Source organism: Octopus bimaculoides, chromosome 2 (assembly GCF_046866305.1).
Source record: "Octopus bimaculoides isolate indiv1 chromosome 2, ASM4686630v1, whole genome shotgun sequence".
In the NCBI taxonomy this organism is placed as follows: Eukaryota; Metazoa; Mollusca; class Cephalopoda; order Octopoda; family Octopodidae; genus Octopus; species Octopus bimaculoides.
Genome location: NC_142929.1, coordinates 154,061,705 through 154,077,669, shown reverse-complemented (window position 1 = coordinate 154,077,669; position 15,965 = coordinate 154,061,705). Strand labels below are relative to the sequence as shown.

The following is a 15,965-nucleotide window of genomic DNA, read 5'->3' as shown; positions in this document are numbered from 1 at the left end:
TTGTTATTTATTTAACTATGATAGCGCTAGAATTCAGCATTTACAGATAATCTTATTCATTTGTCTATTTGTCATATCTGTTTGTAGTACATGTAAAATCTTGGTCTTTGCCCAATAATTCTCTATGTCTCATATGGAGAATAACTGTGACAAACGAAATATACACTGCCGATTGTTGTTGTTGACAAACAATGGCAGTAATTTTATTCAGCTGAATACACGTCATTGATTGGTTGAAATTACCGAAATATGACTACTTTAACACGAAATAACTCTGAAAATATAAACTTTTTCTCAACAACAGTAAGAGTAAAAGATGTTTTATATGACACATTCTACCAGTGTCCGAAGTTTGAAAGTGTTTAGTTACAAAAAATTAATTTCTTGATCTGCCGTTCGAAGGGAAAAGATCCCTCAAATCTATTTTCAGATTAACTAAGAAATTATATTGTTATAATACTCTGCTTGTATCAGTATTTAAATTTGACTTATCTATTGATTTTATATCTACTTTAATTATTCCACTTGTTTTTCTTTATTTTCCAACAGTTTCAGTCCTTTTCTTCGCACAAAAGAGAATTTGTCCCTTTCTAGCCAGAGTTTCTCTCATAAACTGAACTGCAAAAATATTCTTTGTCAGTATGATCTTCAAGGAACCTGCAATGACCAACAGTGTAAAAGGTAGGGAATTTTTCAAAATGTGAAAGTTCACCTTGCTCCCAACTTACAATGTTATTATTGTTTTAATCTGCTTAGGGTCCCCATTGGTTTCTTTTGTACAAATTTGTGTTTGTTTTAAAATTTAAACTATTATAATTTTATGCAAGGACCTGTTTCAAACAACAGACTTGTAATGAAAACCTGAATTATTTTACTATATCCATCCAGATTCTTAATTCCCTATCCCCAACTATTTGAAATACAGTGTATTTTCATTAAAAATATTGTGAAAAGGTTAATAGTGTAGTGAGTTGGTTGAAACTATAGAGCATCTTTCTATTGACTTTTTGGAGAGGTTTGAAAAGAAAATGTGAAGTATCAGGAATGCTTTTATATATGAGACACATATGAAGAATGATTAATTGTAGAGGAGAGTAATGACAGCTACCTGATGGATGTCAGTAAAGATTGGTAAGAGGTGGAATATTGGGTAATATAGAATGATTGGAGAAGGAGTAATGGTTGAGAGAGAAATGGATTATGGTAGCTGGGATTGATGAGGGACAGACCTAGTTCACATGATTAGTCATTGTTTTCTGTTTCATAGGTGGCAGATGGAAGAAAGAGCTAGTGTTATGGACTAATGTGTAAAAGAGACCCAGATGTAGATATTTAATGTCCTAACTTTCACAACCAATAGCATTGCTTTTACTACTATTTTTCTATGTTTGTGTTTGATGGATCTCCAGCATAGCGTTTTGCTATAAATTGCAGTCATTTTTCACCTTCATGAGGTTCAGCTACTTGAGATCAATCTTCACCCCTTTTCCCTGTCATCTTTGTCTCCTACTTCCATATGTTCCATCTGTTTGACATTTACACTTCCTTATACATCTGATATCTAGTGTAGTCTTCGCTCTTGTACACTACACTTAATTCCTCTTATTTCCAGTTCGTCTCTTAGCTTATTTGTGCTCTGATGCTAATGTTACTAAAGAGGGAGATATAGAAGATAATTGATGGGAAAGCTTGTGGATAAGAAACAGTTGATTTATTTACAATTTTGTTTAGCTTGTGTTTCATGTAGTTTCATATATTAGCGCATTCCTAACCATTTTGTATTTTTCATTTTTCTAGTCAACATTTGAAGGATTATTCCATGTCAACACAGGAGATTTTACAAGATATTGTATCCTATGCTCCTGCTCTAACTGGTGCTTCTAAGGAACAATCTGGAGAAAAAATAGCCGGCCAAATTTGTAAGTGTTATTATTTGCTTTGTTAAAATGTCAAAGGAGTCACATATTAAAACAATAAACAGTGTCATTAGTCATTATTTAACATCCATTTTCCATGCTGGCATGAGTAGGATGGTTTGACAGGAGCTGGTCAGCTGAAGAGCTGCCCGGGCTCCATGTCTGTTTTGGCATGGTTTCTACAGCTGGATGCCAGCAACTTTACAGTGTACTGGGTGCGTTTACATGGCACCTGTATGGGTGCGTTTTAGGGTTCAAAATGCACTGTTGCATATAAAGGACACTGTTTCACTTACCTGTGTGATTACAGATATTTATAAAATTAAAACTAGTTTACTAATTATGTCTTCTGCAAATGCAGGTTATGTATCTTGAATTTTAGCCAATTTTAAATAAATTTTATGCCTGAAAAATATCAGTATCGCTGAATTTCAGAAGGTTTTTCTAGAGAGGAAGAATTGTAAAAATTGGAACACAGTATGAGTAGCACGAGAAAGATAAATGGATGTGTCAAATAGGCCTAGGTGGAGGTGGTATAGCATTAACTAATTTGGCGAAGCAGAGGCTTTTGTAGTAACAATGGAGGTTATGGTGTCTGTTGGCCAAGGGTTGTGTTGGTGAGTCATTGCTGTCTTCCACATTCAATTTATGTATCTGTACCACATACAATTTGAGAAATACATAAGTGAGTATTAAAAAAAAGTTCTTAAAATCTAGGAATCCAGTATATAAGAACTCATTAAGGAACTTCCTGATATGTCATTCAGTTGTTGTATGTCAAGAAAAATATATTAATTACTACTCATCATTTTGTCTTACATTTTTTTCATTTCTAGGTGATTATGTAGAAAATATAATGAATCAAAACCAAGGTAGAATGACTGTTGATGAATTGTGTTTACTTCAGATCAGCAAAGTAAATGAATTTGTGCATCATGGTATGTTTCTTAGTCTTGATTATTTTTTCACATTCTTGTAATATTCTCTGACTAGTCTTGATAATATTTCTGTAAAAGTTTTATTCATTTTAGCTTATTTCCTTGTTTTAAATTAGACTAACCACTGCTCTTTTCCCCTCCAGCAACTTTTCCAGCTACTTTTATATAAGTAAAAAATGCATCTTTCTCTGAATGCAGTGGAATGGCATGTTAGTTACCAGTTGTAGATGCATTACAAAATATATTGATACCTGGTTTTAATATGTAGTTCTCAGAATCCTAGTGATTTATGATACCTGTATAAAGGCATCGTTGAAAGGAGAATCATTCTAGAAAAAATGGAGAAAATAATAAATGAAAAATTTTTTGGAAGAAATCATTTTTATTGCTTCATTGTAGTCAATATTAAATTAATGAAAAATGTTTCAAATTCTTTTAAAAATTTACTTATTTTTATTTAAATTTAAACGTAAAACATTTTTTTGAAGCATATTAAAGGTAAGTCACATATTTTTAATTGTTGACCTAATGCTTTGAGTCTACTGGCCTGGAATTTCAGTGTCAATGATGTTTTAATTCTATCCTGCCTGCTTAATATTCCAGTTCAGTGTATTCTGTTTGCTATTGTTATTTACACTGCTTTGTACCTCAGGTAGTGATAATGTTACATTGTTGCTTTAGCCAGAGTTTTTCTGGAAAGTATTGTATATTTATGTAAGATTATAACAGTGAATTGTTGGTTTAAAAATAAACTTTAAACATCTTAACCTTCAATTTCATTCTGTGCTGCATTTGAAAGTGACTTGTCAGACTCTGAGAATACTTAATTTGAAAGAAACTTATTCTAATCCCAAGAAACCAAATGAGATTATTCACAGAGTACACAAATATATTTCCCTCGTTTTTATATCTATTAACGATTCATTTTATTATTGTGTTCACGCAGCAAAACATTACTCAATTGGTCCTCTGGTCCCAGTTAAGTTGTGACATCATTTTGAGATTAATCAATTAAATTATAATGGAAAAGAGAGAATTTTTAAAACTTAAATGTGATAACATGTTGAAAGATAAAGATTTTTCTCTATGTCATTTCACACAAATAATTAGAAGAAAAAAAAAAAACCTACAGAAGCTTACATAGAAGTAATACTTAACCTGGAGAAAACACATACAATTAGTAAGATGCTTTTAAAACCTGAAGCAGATATAGGTATCAAATAGCCTCCTATTCAATGAATTAACTGAAGATATATTGATTGGTGATGAGAAATCTTGTATATTTTGTGTTGAGAGAAGGAGAGGAGGAGTGGGAGACAAGATGTATGCTAGAATGGATGATGGGTGAGAAAGTGTTATGAGAGGAAGTAATAAAGTTTAGTCAAAATAAAGATAGCATGAACATTAATCCTTTAGCATTCAGATTACTTTCTCAAATGTAATGTTTGTTTATTCACATTATTTTGAATTAATCATGCATTATCTTGAGCTAAGATATTTCCATGATGTGATTGCTTAGCTTTAGAAAGACATTGTAGGATAGGTGTGAGAGGCCAGATGTGGCTAGTTTTAACATAAAACTGGTAGAATATTTAGGCCAGATATGGCTGGTTTGAATGCTAATAGGTTGATGATGGCCATTAACATAATTCATTGATTTAAAAGCTACTGTCTTAAGCAGTTTGGCAATGTCCAGTCATTGAAATGACCTCTGCATAATTACTGCAAAAGATAGGAATCAAACTCGGAATCTTGGGGTTAGTAGCCTGCACTCTTAACCACTACGCCATATTCCCCTGGGTAGTTATGGAGTGAATTTTTAGGGCTTATAAATCTAATAAGGAAGGATAGGAAAATATTAGATTTATAAGCCCAAAAAATTCACTCCATAATTGCCCACGGACATATGGCGTAGTGGTTAAGAGCACGGGCTACTAATCCCAAGATTCCGAATTTCATTCCAGGCAGTGACCTGAATAATAATAATAATAATAATAACATCGATCGAAAAATACCTTAGGAATGAGAACCCATGTTCGAAATTTTCCCAAGACACCTGATGAAGGCTGGAGAGTATATCAGCGGAAACGTTGTTAACAACAAATAAGATGAGGACAGGTATCTGTCAAATGTAAATAATATATGCTATAATGTAGTTATTGATATACTATACTTGAAAACAAAGCATGATGGTCATGGTTGGAACCCCTTTGATCTTAGGTCTGCTCAGTAAGGGTTGGATTGAGGTTAAATAACTACAAAAGTACTAGATACCTGAATTTGTTTGTCGATGAGGATGATCATCATTGTCATTTAACGTCCGCTTTCCATGCTGGCATGGATTGGATGGTTTGACTGAGGGCTGGCAAGCAGAAGGCTGCACCAGGCTCCAATCTGATCTGGCAGGGTTTCTACAGCTGGATGCCCTTCCTAACACCAACCACTCTGAGAGTGTAGTGGGTGCTTTTTACTTGCCACTGGCATGAGGGCCAGTCAGGCAGTACTGGCATCGACCACACTCAAATGGTGCTTTTTACGTGTCATTGGCACAGGAGCTAGTCAGGCAACACTGGCAACAATCATGCTCAAATGGCACTTTTTACATGTCACCGGCACGGGAGCCAGTCAGGTGGCACTGACAATGATCACACTCAAATGGTGCTTTTAATGTGCCACTGGCATGGGTGCCAATCAAGCGGTACTGTCATCGGCCATGACAGTGATTTCACTTGCCTCAACAGGTCTTTGCAAGTGCAGTTTATCAACCAATGATTGAAGGGTACTCTTAGATGGGCTGTTTATGCTGCACTGGTATAGGCCATGGTTATGGTCTCAATTGGTTATGGCCGGGTTTCCTCAAGTACAGCATATCTCCACATTGCCTCAGTGTGGCCCAATGTTCAAAGGTTGTGCTTCACCACCTCATCCCAGGTCTTCCTGGGTCTACCTCTTCCACAGGTTCCCTCTATTGCTAGGGTGTGACACTTTTTCACACAGCTGTCCTCATCCATTCTCGCCACATGACCATACCAGCGCAGTCGTCTCTCTTGCACACCACATCTGATGCTTTTTAAGTCCAACTTTTCTCTCAGGGCGCTTACACTCTGACATTACACATCCAGCAGAGCATACTGGCTTCATTCCTTGCAAGCTTATGCATCTCCTCAGCAGTCACTGCCCATGTTTCACTGCCACGTATCATGGCTGTTCGCACACATGCATCATAGTGTCAAGAGTGTTGCTTTTATACTATTTTGAATATAAAAAAAATCACTAGCTTATTTATGCCGGCAGTGAAGAATTCTGGAGAGCAAGAGGTGATGAAATCACAAAAGCTGTTTTTGCATCTTCTTCAGATTTGAAGCCTCCTTACAAAAAGTTGTCTAATGCCTGGAAAATGTGATAGTCAGTTGTTGCAAGGTCTGGTGAATATGGTGAATGACAGAGTACTTCCAAGTTCAGTTCCTGTAACTTGAGTAGCGTTCTTTGTGCAACATGTGATCAAGCATTGTCTTGCAAGAGAATTGGCCTGTCTCTGTTGACCAATCTTGGTTGTTTAACTGCAAGTTCATCTCATACAATTGGTTGAAGTATACATCCACTGTAATTGACTTACCAAGTCTCATGAAACTGTAGCAGATGACATCAGCGCTAGACCACCACACAAACACAATTATATTTTTTTGGTGAATATTCTTTTTTGGACTGTGTTTTGTCACTTTGTCTCTATCCAACCACCATGCAGAACGCTTGCTATTGTTGGAAAGAATCCATTTTTCATCACATGTAACAATATGATACAAAAATGGTTCGCTTTTATGCCATAACAGCAAAGACAGCAAGTTTCAAGACAGTTGATGTGTCATTTGATGCTCATTCAGTTTGTGTGGTACTCACTTGTCCAGCTTCTTTACCATGCCAATTTGTTTCAGATGGTCCAAAACAGTTGGAATCAAAACCTCAAACCTTGCTGCTAACTCACGCATAGTTTGAGATGTATCCACTTCCACTACAGTTTCCATCTCATCGTTATTGACTTTTCCTTTCATCCTTTTGGGGTCTATAAATTAAGTACCAGTTGCGTACTGGAGTCAATCAAATCGACTGGCCCCCTCCCCCAAAATTTCAGGTCTTGTGCCTATAGTTGAAAGGATTATCTATCTTGGTCTCAGGTCTACCATGGGGCTAATTTTCAAGAGTAAAGTCACCAGACCGGAACTTCTCACCAAACACCTCATTGATTTTTCAAGCTGTCTGGGATGCATTGGTTCCATGACAGAACTCATATTCATAAACAACACAAATTTTTTTATCTATCCATGGGTTCACAAAAATTGATTTACTGGAGTAAACTCACAATATAATCAGACACCATGAATTGCATTTCGAAAAGTGATGTAACTTTTCAATGTTGTAAAACAAAAAATTGTCAGGATAAAACATTAGTTAACAACTGATAAATCTTGACTGCTTATTGTAGCTTCCTAAGCTGATTCAATTGATTCTAATAACTAGTAATAAATGTGGCTAGTTATGTCAATTCAGTTTGAAGATGAACCAGTTACAGCAACTGGTAAAGCAGTTACATAGTTAATCGACCTGCTAGAAATAGCAGCCAAATCTCCAGCATATCAAGCCCCATTATCTTAAAAAAAAGATTGTCACAACTGAAAGTCTTTTGGTCATATTCTTGTTGGATCAGAGCTGACCTGGGCCAAACAAGTATTGACTGACATTAAAAAAAAAAAGTTTAATCTTTGAGTAAAAAATAAACTATTTAGATAATAATTGGGGTACATTAATAGGCACTTGAAAATATTAACTAAATTATACACTTAAACATGATTTGTACTTTATATGATCAACCCCGGAGGAATGAGAGGCAAAATGACTTTGGTGCGATTTGAACTTAGGATTTAGAGAGCTGGAACAAATACTACATTTCAATTCAGCCAATCCATCCAACCTTCATTGATATAATGTTGAGATCTCTTTGCCAGGAAATCACTATAGATATTAGCTATTATCATTCTTAAATGAATGTCTTCTCACGAGTGTACCATAATATACAATTGGCTTTCTTTTCCAGTTCCTCCACATACCATGTTTTTTGAACCACGATGCTGGAAACCAAATCAAGAAAGTCTGCCTGATACTGTAGTTGACATTGACAAAATTTACACTCAGGAAACTGATCTCAACCCCCTCTTCTGTGAGTATATATATCTTGTCTTATTCTGGATATGTTACTTAATTACCAGACTTCAAATGTAGCTAATTAAATGTATCTTTGTTTTTGACAGTGAGTTCAAAACCAGATGTTTTGTCTGAGTGGGAAGATATAATTGAAGAACAAGATGTACGTTATTTCGATATTGGTAACAATACAGCAGCAATCTTAGATTTAGAGGCTGCTGTACTGGAGAATCCTCAGAATGAGCAACTGTGGTTGAAACTTGCATACAAAAAGTTGTCTAGTCGAAGCAGGTTAGTAGTTTTTCTGGAAAAGTTTAATTTTTTTGTGAAAACAGGACCCCACCCTGCAGTAAAACAATCTTGCCTATTTTAGTTTCCTTATTTTAAATAAAACCTTTTATAATTTTGTCTAAGAATCATTTATTATGTTTCAAATAGCAGATTAATAACAAACAGGTTGGTTATTTTACTAAATTGCTCAATTCCTTTTTTATTTCCAAAATTAATTGGAAGATATTATCTGTACATTTAATTTTATGATCAAAAATGAGTTAAAAATGTTAGTTGTCAGGATTATTCTTCTGATTGATGATTCCATTTGTTTCCATATCGTCATTTTAATTATCTTTTTTTTTTTTTTTCTCTTTCAGTGATGCTGAATCAGGTCACCTAGATCAAGCTTTAAATGTATTAGCACGTGGTCTAGAAAACATGAAACAGTCTCCAGATCTCTGGCAATATTATTTACAGTTGTATAGTCAACATCCAGACAGCAAAAAGGACCTTGTTGATATGTGTTGTGTTGCCATTCAAAATGCTCCTTCATATACTTTATGGTGGCAGGTAAATAAGAGAAATATATTAATTTTTGGTAATGTTTTTTCTGAATATCATTAACAATATAATCTACCAGGAGGGAAGTTCACTCCATTGGTTAATGTCCTGGTTATCCCTGATTCAGTAGTTCTTTGATGAAAGGTGTTCAAACTGGTTCTTTCACACACACAGGGTTGCATTATTCTAATGTGTTCTCCCATTTAAAAAAAAAAATGGTAGTGTGATCTGAGATTTGTTAGCTCTTTCTACCACCTTGAGTGACAACATGGAGGTGAGAAGTTCACTGTTGATTCTAAACAGAAGCCAAATGATAAGTTTAGTTGTTATCAATGTCTGGCAGAATCGCCAGCACACTGGATAATATGCTTAGCAGTATTTCGCCTGTCGATACATTCTCAGTTCAAATTCCGCCAAGATCAACTTCGCCTTTTGTCTTTTCGGGGTCAATAAATTAAGTATCAGTTGAGTACTGGGGTTGATGTAATCGACTTAAAAAGTCCAACACATGCCAGCATGGACAATGGACGTTAAATGTTGATGAATGCCTAAAGTTTGTTTAGAGTTGTGGCTGTGAGGTTAAGAAGGTCACTTTGCAGTTGTGGTTTTACATAGAACCCTGGGTAAATGTCTTTGCCTCTAACCTTAGCCCTGTGAGGGAAACTGGATGCCTGTCAGGTGATTGTTCCTGTTCTTGGGTATGTAGACATAATCTGTCATTTGGTATATCATCACTACCTAGCTCTTTGACTGCTAAAACCCACTCTGTTGTTGCAAGCATCCAGACTGGGTTTCTGTTCTGATGTTTATATATTCTTTGTTCTTTTTGTAAGAACTTGCTGTTTTTTCCTTCCTTTCTTTCCTCTTCCTCCACTGACTAAGCCATATGCAGAAAAGTTAATGTGCATATTGTCCTCTAAATGCAACAAGGCTGAAATTATCCTAAAGATACAGTGAAATATATTAGCTTAAACATGACTTCATTGTATTCACATCATAAGCATGTAATGTTAAAATTTGATGTTTTAGTTATTGAAGAGAAATAATTCACTGGTAATGTCACTTTTGTAAAATCAATAATTGCACTTTGTTATATTTTCTAGTACCTCTGTGCTACGGAGAACTATTTCAGTAAGATTGAAATATGTAAGCAGATGCACCAATATTTAAAGAAGCAGGAGCCCAGTGAAGTAGTATCACAACATATTACTGAAGTTTCACTATACCGATTGGGTATTACAGTTGTTAGTAATCGCTTCAAAACTGGATTGTTGTTTTTCAAGGTAAGAAAAATATTTTTGGAAACATCTACTGTGATTGTGGAATTTTACTGAGTTTAGGGGATGCTTTCACTCTAAGGCTGCGAAGTTATGGTACTTGACTGCTGACCACATTGTCCAAAATAAAAATTTTATTGCCGTCTTTTATGAAACCTAATGCCATTTATTCTAGTTTAGTTTGCCTAACTGATTTAAAAAAAAAAAAAAGAAGGAAATAAAAACAGGTTCCACTTCTATTTCATGGCTAAGTTGTTTAGTGGTATGAATGGCATCAAGCTGGGAAGGCAATTGCTTCAACAAATTTGCTGTTGGATGTCTTTGAAATAATGGTATTGAAAGTGTCTTAATCTTTATAAGGTTTGCTTCATTGTCATCACTACCATGACCTCCACCAACTAGCACCACCATCATGCTTTTGGCTAACTTTTTGCTATTATGATTTGATGCTTTACGAAATGATAACTGTACAAGTAACTTTTACGTTTATTTACCATCCACTAAGGTAACTTGATTCCATCCTACTTTGATTGGTAAAATAGAATACTTGTCAAGTAGTGTGTTGATTTAATCAGCTGCTGATACTGCCTCTCAGATTTCAATGAAGAGATTGTAACTTAGGATCCTGGATGAAATGTCTTAGTATTCTTTATCTTTTAAGAGTATTTCACAGTATTCCTCTGAGGAACTGCAGCCCCAAATATAATCTTTTGAAGACAAGATGATGGAACAATTCTATGCGCAAGTTTGTCATTATGCTCAGTGCAAATTTAAAGTAGAAGTTCTGTGATGAATAAACCTGGAGACAAATAATGGTGAGAGTGATGTTTAAGGGTGATATAAATACTGTTAAGAGATCATTTACCTGTCTGATTAGACTCGGGCATTATTTTCTATTCATTTATATCATCATCATCATCATCATCGTTTAACGTCCGCTTTCCATGCTAGCATGGGTTGGACGATTTGACTGAGGACTGGTGCAACCGGATGGCTACACCAGGCTCCAATCTAATTTGGCAGAGTTTCTACAGCTGGATGCCCTTCCTAACGCCAACCACTCATAAAATAAAAATGAGGTGTGTTGATGTTCTGTAAAATCATACAATCTTTTGACATTTTGTATAATAATGATATTCGACTGGTTTATTTCAATATTATATAAACTGAGTTGAACTTAATTTTAGCAACAAAGTAATGAAGAATAATTCGAGATGAACATTTGTATTATTGATTAAACACCCTTATTTAGACTTGTGAAGATGGAGTTGCTAATAAAATTACTGGTGGCGTTTCTAAGTATTTACATGAGTCCAAGGCTGACTATTAAGGAATGATGCTAAAACTGTGAAATCTTCCATGCATTAGTTTACCAGGAAAGAAATCATGCAGTTATTAATAAGAGTTGAAATTGACATCTGACTGTTCAAAGAAGACTTCAAAAGTAACTTGTATTGAATTTCCTTGAAAATGGAAAAAATTTGGCATTGTGGTGCTATCAAGTAACTGCAGAAAAAGGGTTTGACCCCCAAGGACATTTATGCTGATATGGTTGCTACATTAGGGGATGATGTTCCAGCTTTATCAGCAGTGCAAAAGCGAGGAGGTGAATTTTGAGTGGGAAGGGAAATTCTTGAAGATGACCTCAGGTCTGGCAACTGCCACCACTGATAAAACATTGATCATGTTCATCACTTAATGATGGATGACAGGCAACTGACTTTAAATCAAATAGCTAATGTTTTTAGCATATCCCATGAGAGAATTGAGAATATTCTGCACAATGAACTTGGGTGTCATGTCTTCTCATACCTGATCAAAAGTGCAGGGTTTTGTTTCATCAGTACATTGCTCCAGCATGTGTCCTTTCAGTGGCTGTTGTGCATGACTGGCTATGAACTGGTTGATCAGCTTTCCTATTTTCCTGATTTGGCACCATCTGACTATCGTCTGTTCCCCAATATGACAAACTTGACTGGGAACCAGTATCAACAGTGATGATGAGGTCATGTCTGCTGTTGACTTTTTTTTTAGCAACAGGATGAAAGCTTCTTCTTCACCAATGGATCCAAGCACTGCAACACTGATGGAAGAAATGTGTGGACCACAAGGAGTACTGTGTTAGAAAATAAACCTCATTTGGTTGCATTCCATGAGAGTATCTTGATTAGCCTATGGATTTTCAGCCAACCCCCATAATTACCATTTCTAATTGTTTGATACCATAAATAAACACATCAACTCTTGACGCTTCCTCAATAATTACCAGTAAAAAATTCTTGCAGTGTACAACTTAACATTACTGTTTCCACACATATACCTCTTTTTATCAACTACTTAATATTTCATGACAAACATAAATAGTTAATGGTGGTGCTCCAGCATGACCACAGCTTTAAAACTGAAACATTTTAAAATAGTTAAAATAGTTATTTCAAAGTATCTTAAACTGTTTTTAAAGGGAACCCATTTGCTTCTTGGTTGAATCCTAATGAACAGTCTTCAGACTCTAGTCAAATATGATTGTACATTTGTTTCTTGTTCCATTTAGTACAAATTTGATCCTATTATCTTTGTACAAATTCTTTGTCTCTGCTTTCTACTTCCTGCATAACAAACTGTATTCATGTGCCTCATAATGGTTAGTTATTCTTATCAATGACCTAGGAAAACTCACATCACTAGTAAAGACAGACAGAATTCATTAAGGCATATTTTCTGTTGCTGGATGTCCTTCCTATTGTCTTCTTTGCCTTTTTCCAAGGAAGACTGGAAACGAAACAAATGATGGTGGTATTCACTTCCAACAATCATGTGATATCAAGACATACACACATGGAAAAGATGGAATTCTCTTACTTCCCATCTACCAAATCTACTCTCAAAACTCTAATATAGCCAGGGTCTATATTAGAAGACACTTGTTTAAGATGCCAGGCATCAAGTAAAAAGCACCATTTGAGCGTGGTCAATGCTAGTGCCACCGGCCTGGCTCCCGTGCCAGTGGCACATAAAAAGCACCATACAAGCTGGTCAATGCCAGTGCCACCAGACTGGCCCCTGTGCCGGTGGCACGTAAAAAGCACCCATTACACTCTCAGAGTGGTTGGCGTTGGGAAGGGCATCCAGCTGTAGAAACCTTGCCAGATCAGATTGGAGCCTGGTGCAGCCTCATGGTTTGCCAGTCCTCAGTCAAACCGTCCAACCCATGCCAGCATGGAAAGTGGACGTTAAATGATGATGATGTTTTAGTGTGTATATTGGAAAATGATAGGTCTGAATGATTTTACTTCACTAAATATCTGTTGAGATTGGAATTCTAATTTTTGCCCATCTTCTACATACTAGGAATTTGATAGTGTTGGCATGAATACTTTAGATGTTTGAGTACTGTAATTCAATTATGCCTTAGGGTGTTTCTGGTGCATGTTTGCAATTTTATTTAATGTTGAGTTTCAAGTTTTCCTTTTTCCATAATTGTTAATGAGTATCTGGTGGATTGTTGCCAGTACCGTCTGACTGGCCTTCGTGCCGGTGGCATGTAAAAGCACCCACTACACTCTCGGAGTGGTTGGCGTTAGGAAGGGCATCCAGCTGTAGAAATGCTGCTAAATCAGATTGGAGCCTGGTGTAGCCATCTGGTTCACCAGTCCTCAGTCAAATCGTCCAACCCATGCTAGCATGGAAATCGGACGTTAAACGATGATGATGATGATGAAGAAATCAAAACCATGGCCTAGGTAGAAGGTGCAGCTGGCTTTTGGTACAAAATAAATTTTGGGTTAATATTGTGTTAGCTTGTAGTGTGTGTGCGTATGAGAGAGAGAGAGAGAGAGAGACGTTTTAGTCTCTAAATTTTGAATAAACATTGGATTTAATGAATCTAATCTAAATTTTATGCTAATGAATTGTATAGAGATAAATATTTTGTGAGGTTTCCATGTTTTCTTTTTTTTCTTTTGTGTTGAACTGAAAATCATTCCTGTATGTAATTCAGCATTCACATGATTTTATCCACTAATCTTGTGATCTCATTTCTCATTTCAAAGAATCTACTGCAAACTCCCTCCTCTCATGATGAAGAATTGATGTCAATGCTACGCCCAAGTGATCGAGCTTTGTTATGGCTCTGCTATATCTATTTACATGAATTTCAGCGGTTACCTGACCAACTATATGATTCAACAGGTCATTTTCTTGACCATTTGTTCCCTAAGGTCAGTATTATTAGTTATTGTTGATTTGACTGTAATAATGGCATACTAAAATTATCAAATTTAAAAGCTGTTAGTATTTTTGTGTTAGTTTGACATTTACATAGCTTAGCTAATCCACTATTCTGTAGATAATGTTGATATGTTATGTGGCTATATATATTCATGTATCGGCAATATCTATAAAGGCTCAGCTATACATATATATGTTATGTGAGAGTGTGAAGGTATGCGACCTAGTGTTGGTTTCACAGTCATAAAGTTATGAATATTATTTCTGGTTTGGGCAGCATGTTTTGTCCTTGACTCATACACTTTCATATTTCTTCATTCTACTCAGTTGAAATGTCTAGCAGCTAAATACTTGTTTTGCTCCAGCATGTCCTCTGGGTCATGGGTAGGAGGGATGAGAAAATATATTACCCTGAGGTACTATGCAGTGGGACTGAATCCAAAACCACATAATTAAGAAGCAGACTTCTTAACACATGTCAAAACTTTGTATTAAAATGGTAAATTCCTAAGATGATAATCTGTTATACAAGTAGCAGTGTCATTATAATGTGTAACTGTAGGTCAATAGAAGATTTGCCAAGTTTGCAATGAATGTGATAGTTGATCTCAGACTCCCAATGGTAGCAGCTCATAAACTACTGAACTATTATAAGTGGTTTTTTTTTATGTTCTCTTTCAATATTTTGATTCTATTTTTTAAACAAATTTCTTTAATTGTTATTAAAGCATCTTAAAAGAAATTGTTATACTTGGACTCTTCACCTTGCCATGTAAATATTTGGTAATTTTATTGGGTCTATTGATACAAAACTATTTAGAACTCTTAAACTAGTCAAGAATAATCTGTCATATTTTAAGACCCAGGATTATTTTATATAACTGAAAGTATAGTAACTGCCCTCTTTCTTTCTTATTTTTCTCTCCCCATTTTCTTTTACTCTCTCAAATTTTTTTTTTTGTTGTCTACCCAGTCTCTCCACATAGATTGGTATAGCCATTCCAAGCTGCAGTGTGATATCAAATTCTTACAGAAGCTTTATGAAGATTGTTTGACCTTCTGTTTACAAACTGATGGTGAAAGAACTGATGAGCATGATAAAGTGTCTTCTGAAGTCTACTGTAGCTTTCTAAAACTTCTTCACAGTCAGTCCAGGTATAATTCTTGTCTTTTCTATTCCCTTATAATTACATTTTAGAACAAATGTATATCCTATATATTTGACAAGATCAATAACAAATGAATTAAGCTATTTTACTTTTATAACTGATATTACAGAGTTATCGAAGCTTGAGCTGGCTGCTATTTTGTCTTAAAGAAGGAGGACAAGCTTCCCTGAACTTCTCTGGGAGGAAATTCCAGTGGGTTACATTTCTGGGAAGAATGATCATGAAAGTGTTAAGTGCACAGCACTTATTTTTTTTTTATTATTTTTTTTATGTGTATGACAGCTACTTTGCAGTAGAGGGCCAGTGGATGATCAAGAATATTTCTAGGCATGAAATGTACTGAGTTTGAATTTTCACAATGCTGTATAGATGAAGTCAACATAGGAGATCATAAGGCCTAGCACTTTG

The 15,965-nt window shown here is 35.5% G+C and overlaps 1 protein-coding gene across 1 annotated transcript in view; it reads left to right on the top strand.

The window, feature by feature from the left end:
- Positions 1-15,965, top strand: part of LOC106874332 (zinc finger C3H1 domain-containing protein) — a 68,485-nt gene that overhangs the window by 34,337 nt on the left and 18,183 nt on the right. The window contains exons 15-23 of the mRNA XM_014922023.3: positions 550-681; positions 1,798-1,919; positions 2,753-2,854; positions 7,944-8,066; positions 8,158-8,341; positions 8,701-8,893; positions 9,988-10,167; positions 14,211-14,378; positions 15,362-15,543. Of these exons, the coding sequence (XP_014777509.1) occupies positions 550-681; positions 1,798-1,919; positions 2,753-2,854; positions 7,944-8,066; positions 8,158-8,341; positions 8,701-8,893; positions 9,988-10,167; positions 14,211-14,378; positions 15,362-15,543 (1,386 nt within the window). The remainder of the gene's footprint in view (positions 1-549; positions 682-1,797; positions 1,920-2,752; positions 2,855-7,943; positions 8,067-8,157; positions 8,342-8,700; positions 8,894-9,987; positions 10,168-14,210; positions 14,379-15,361; positions 15,544-15,965) is intronic.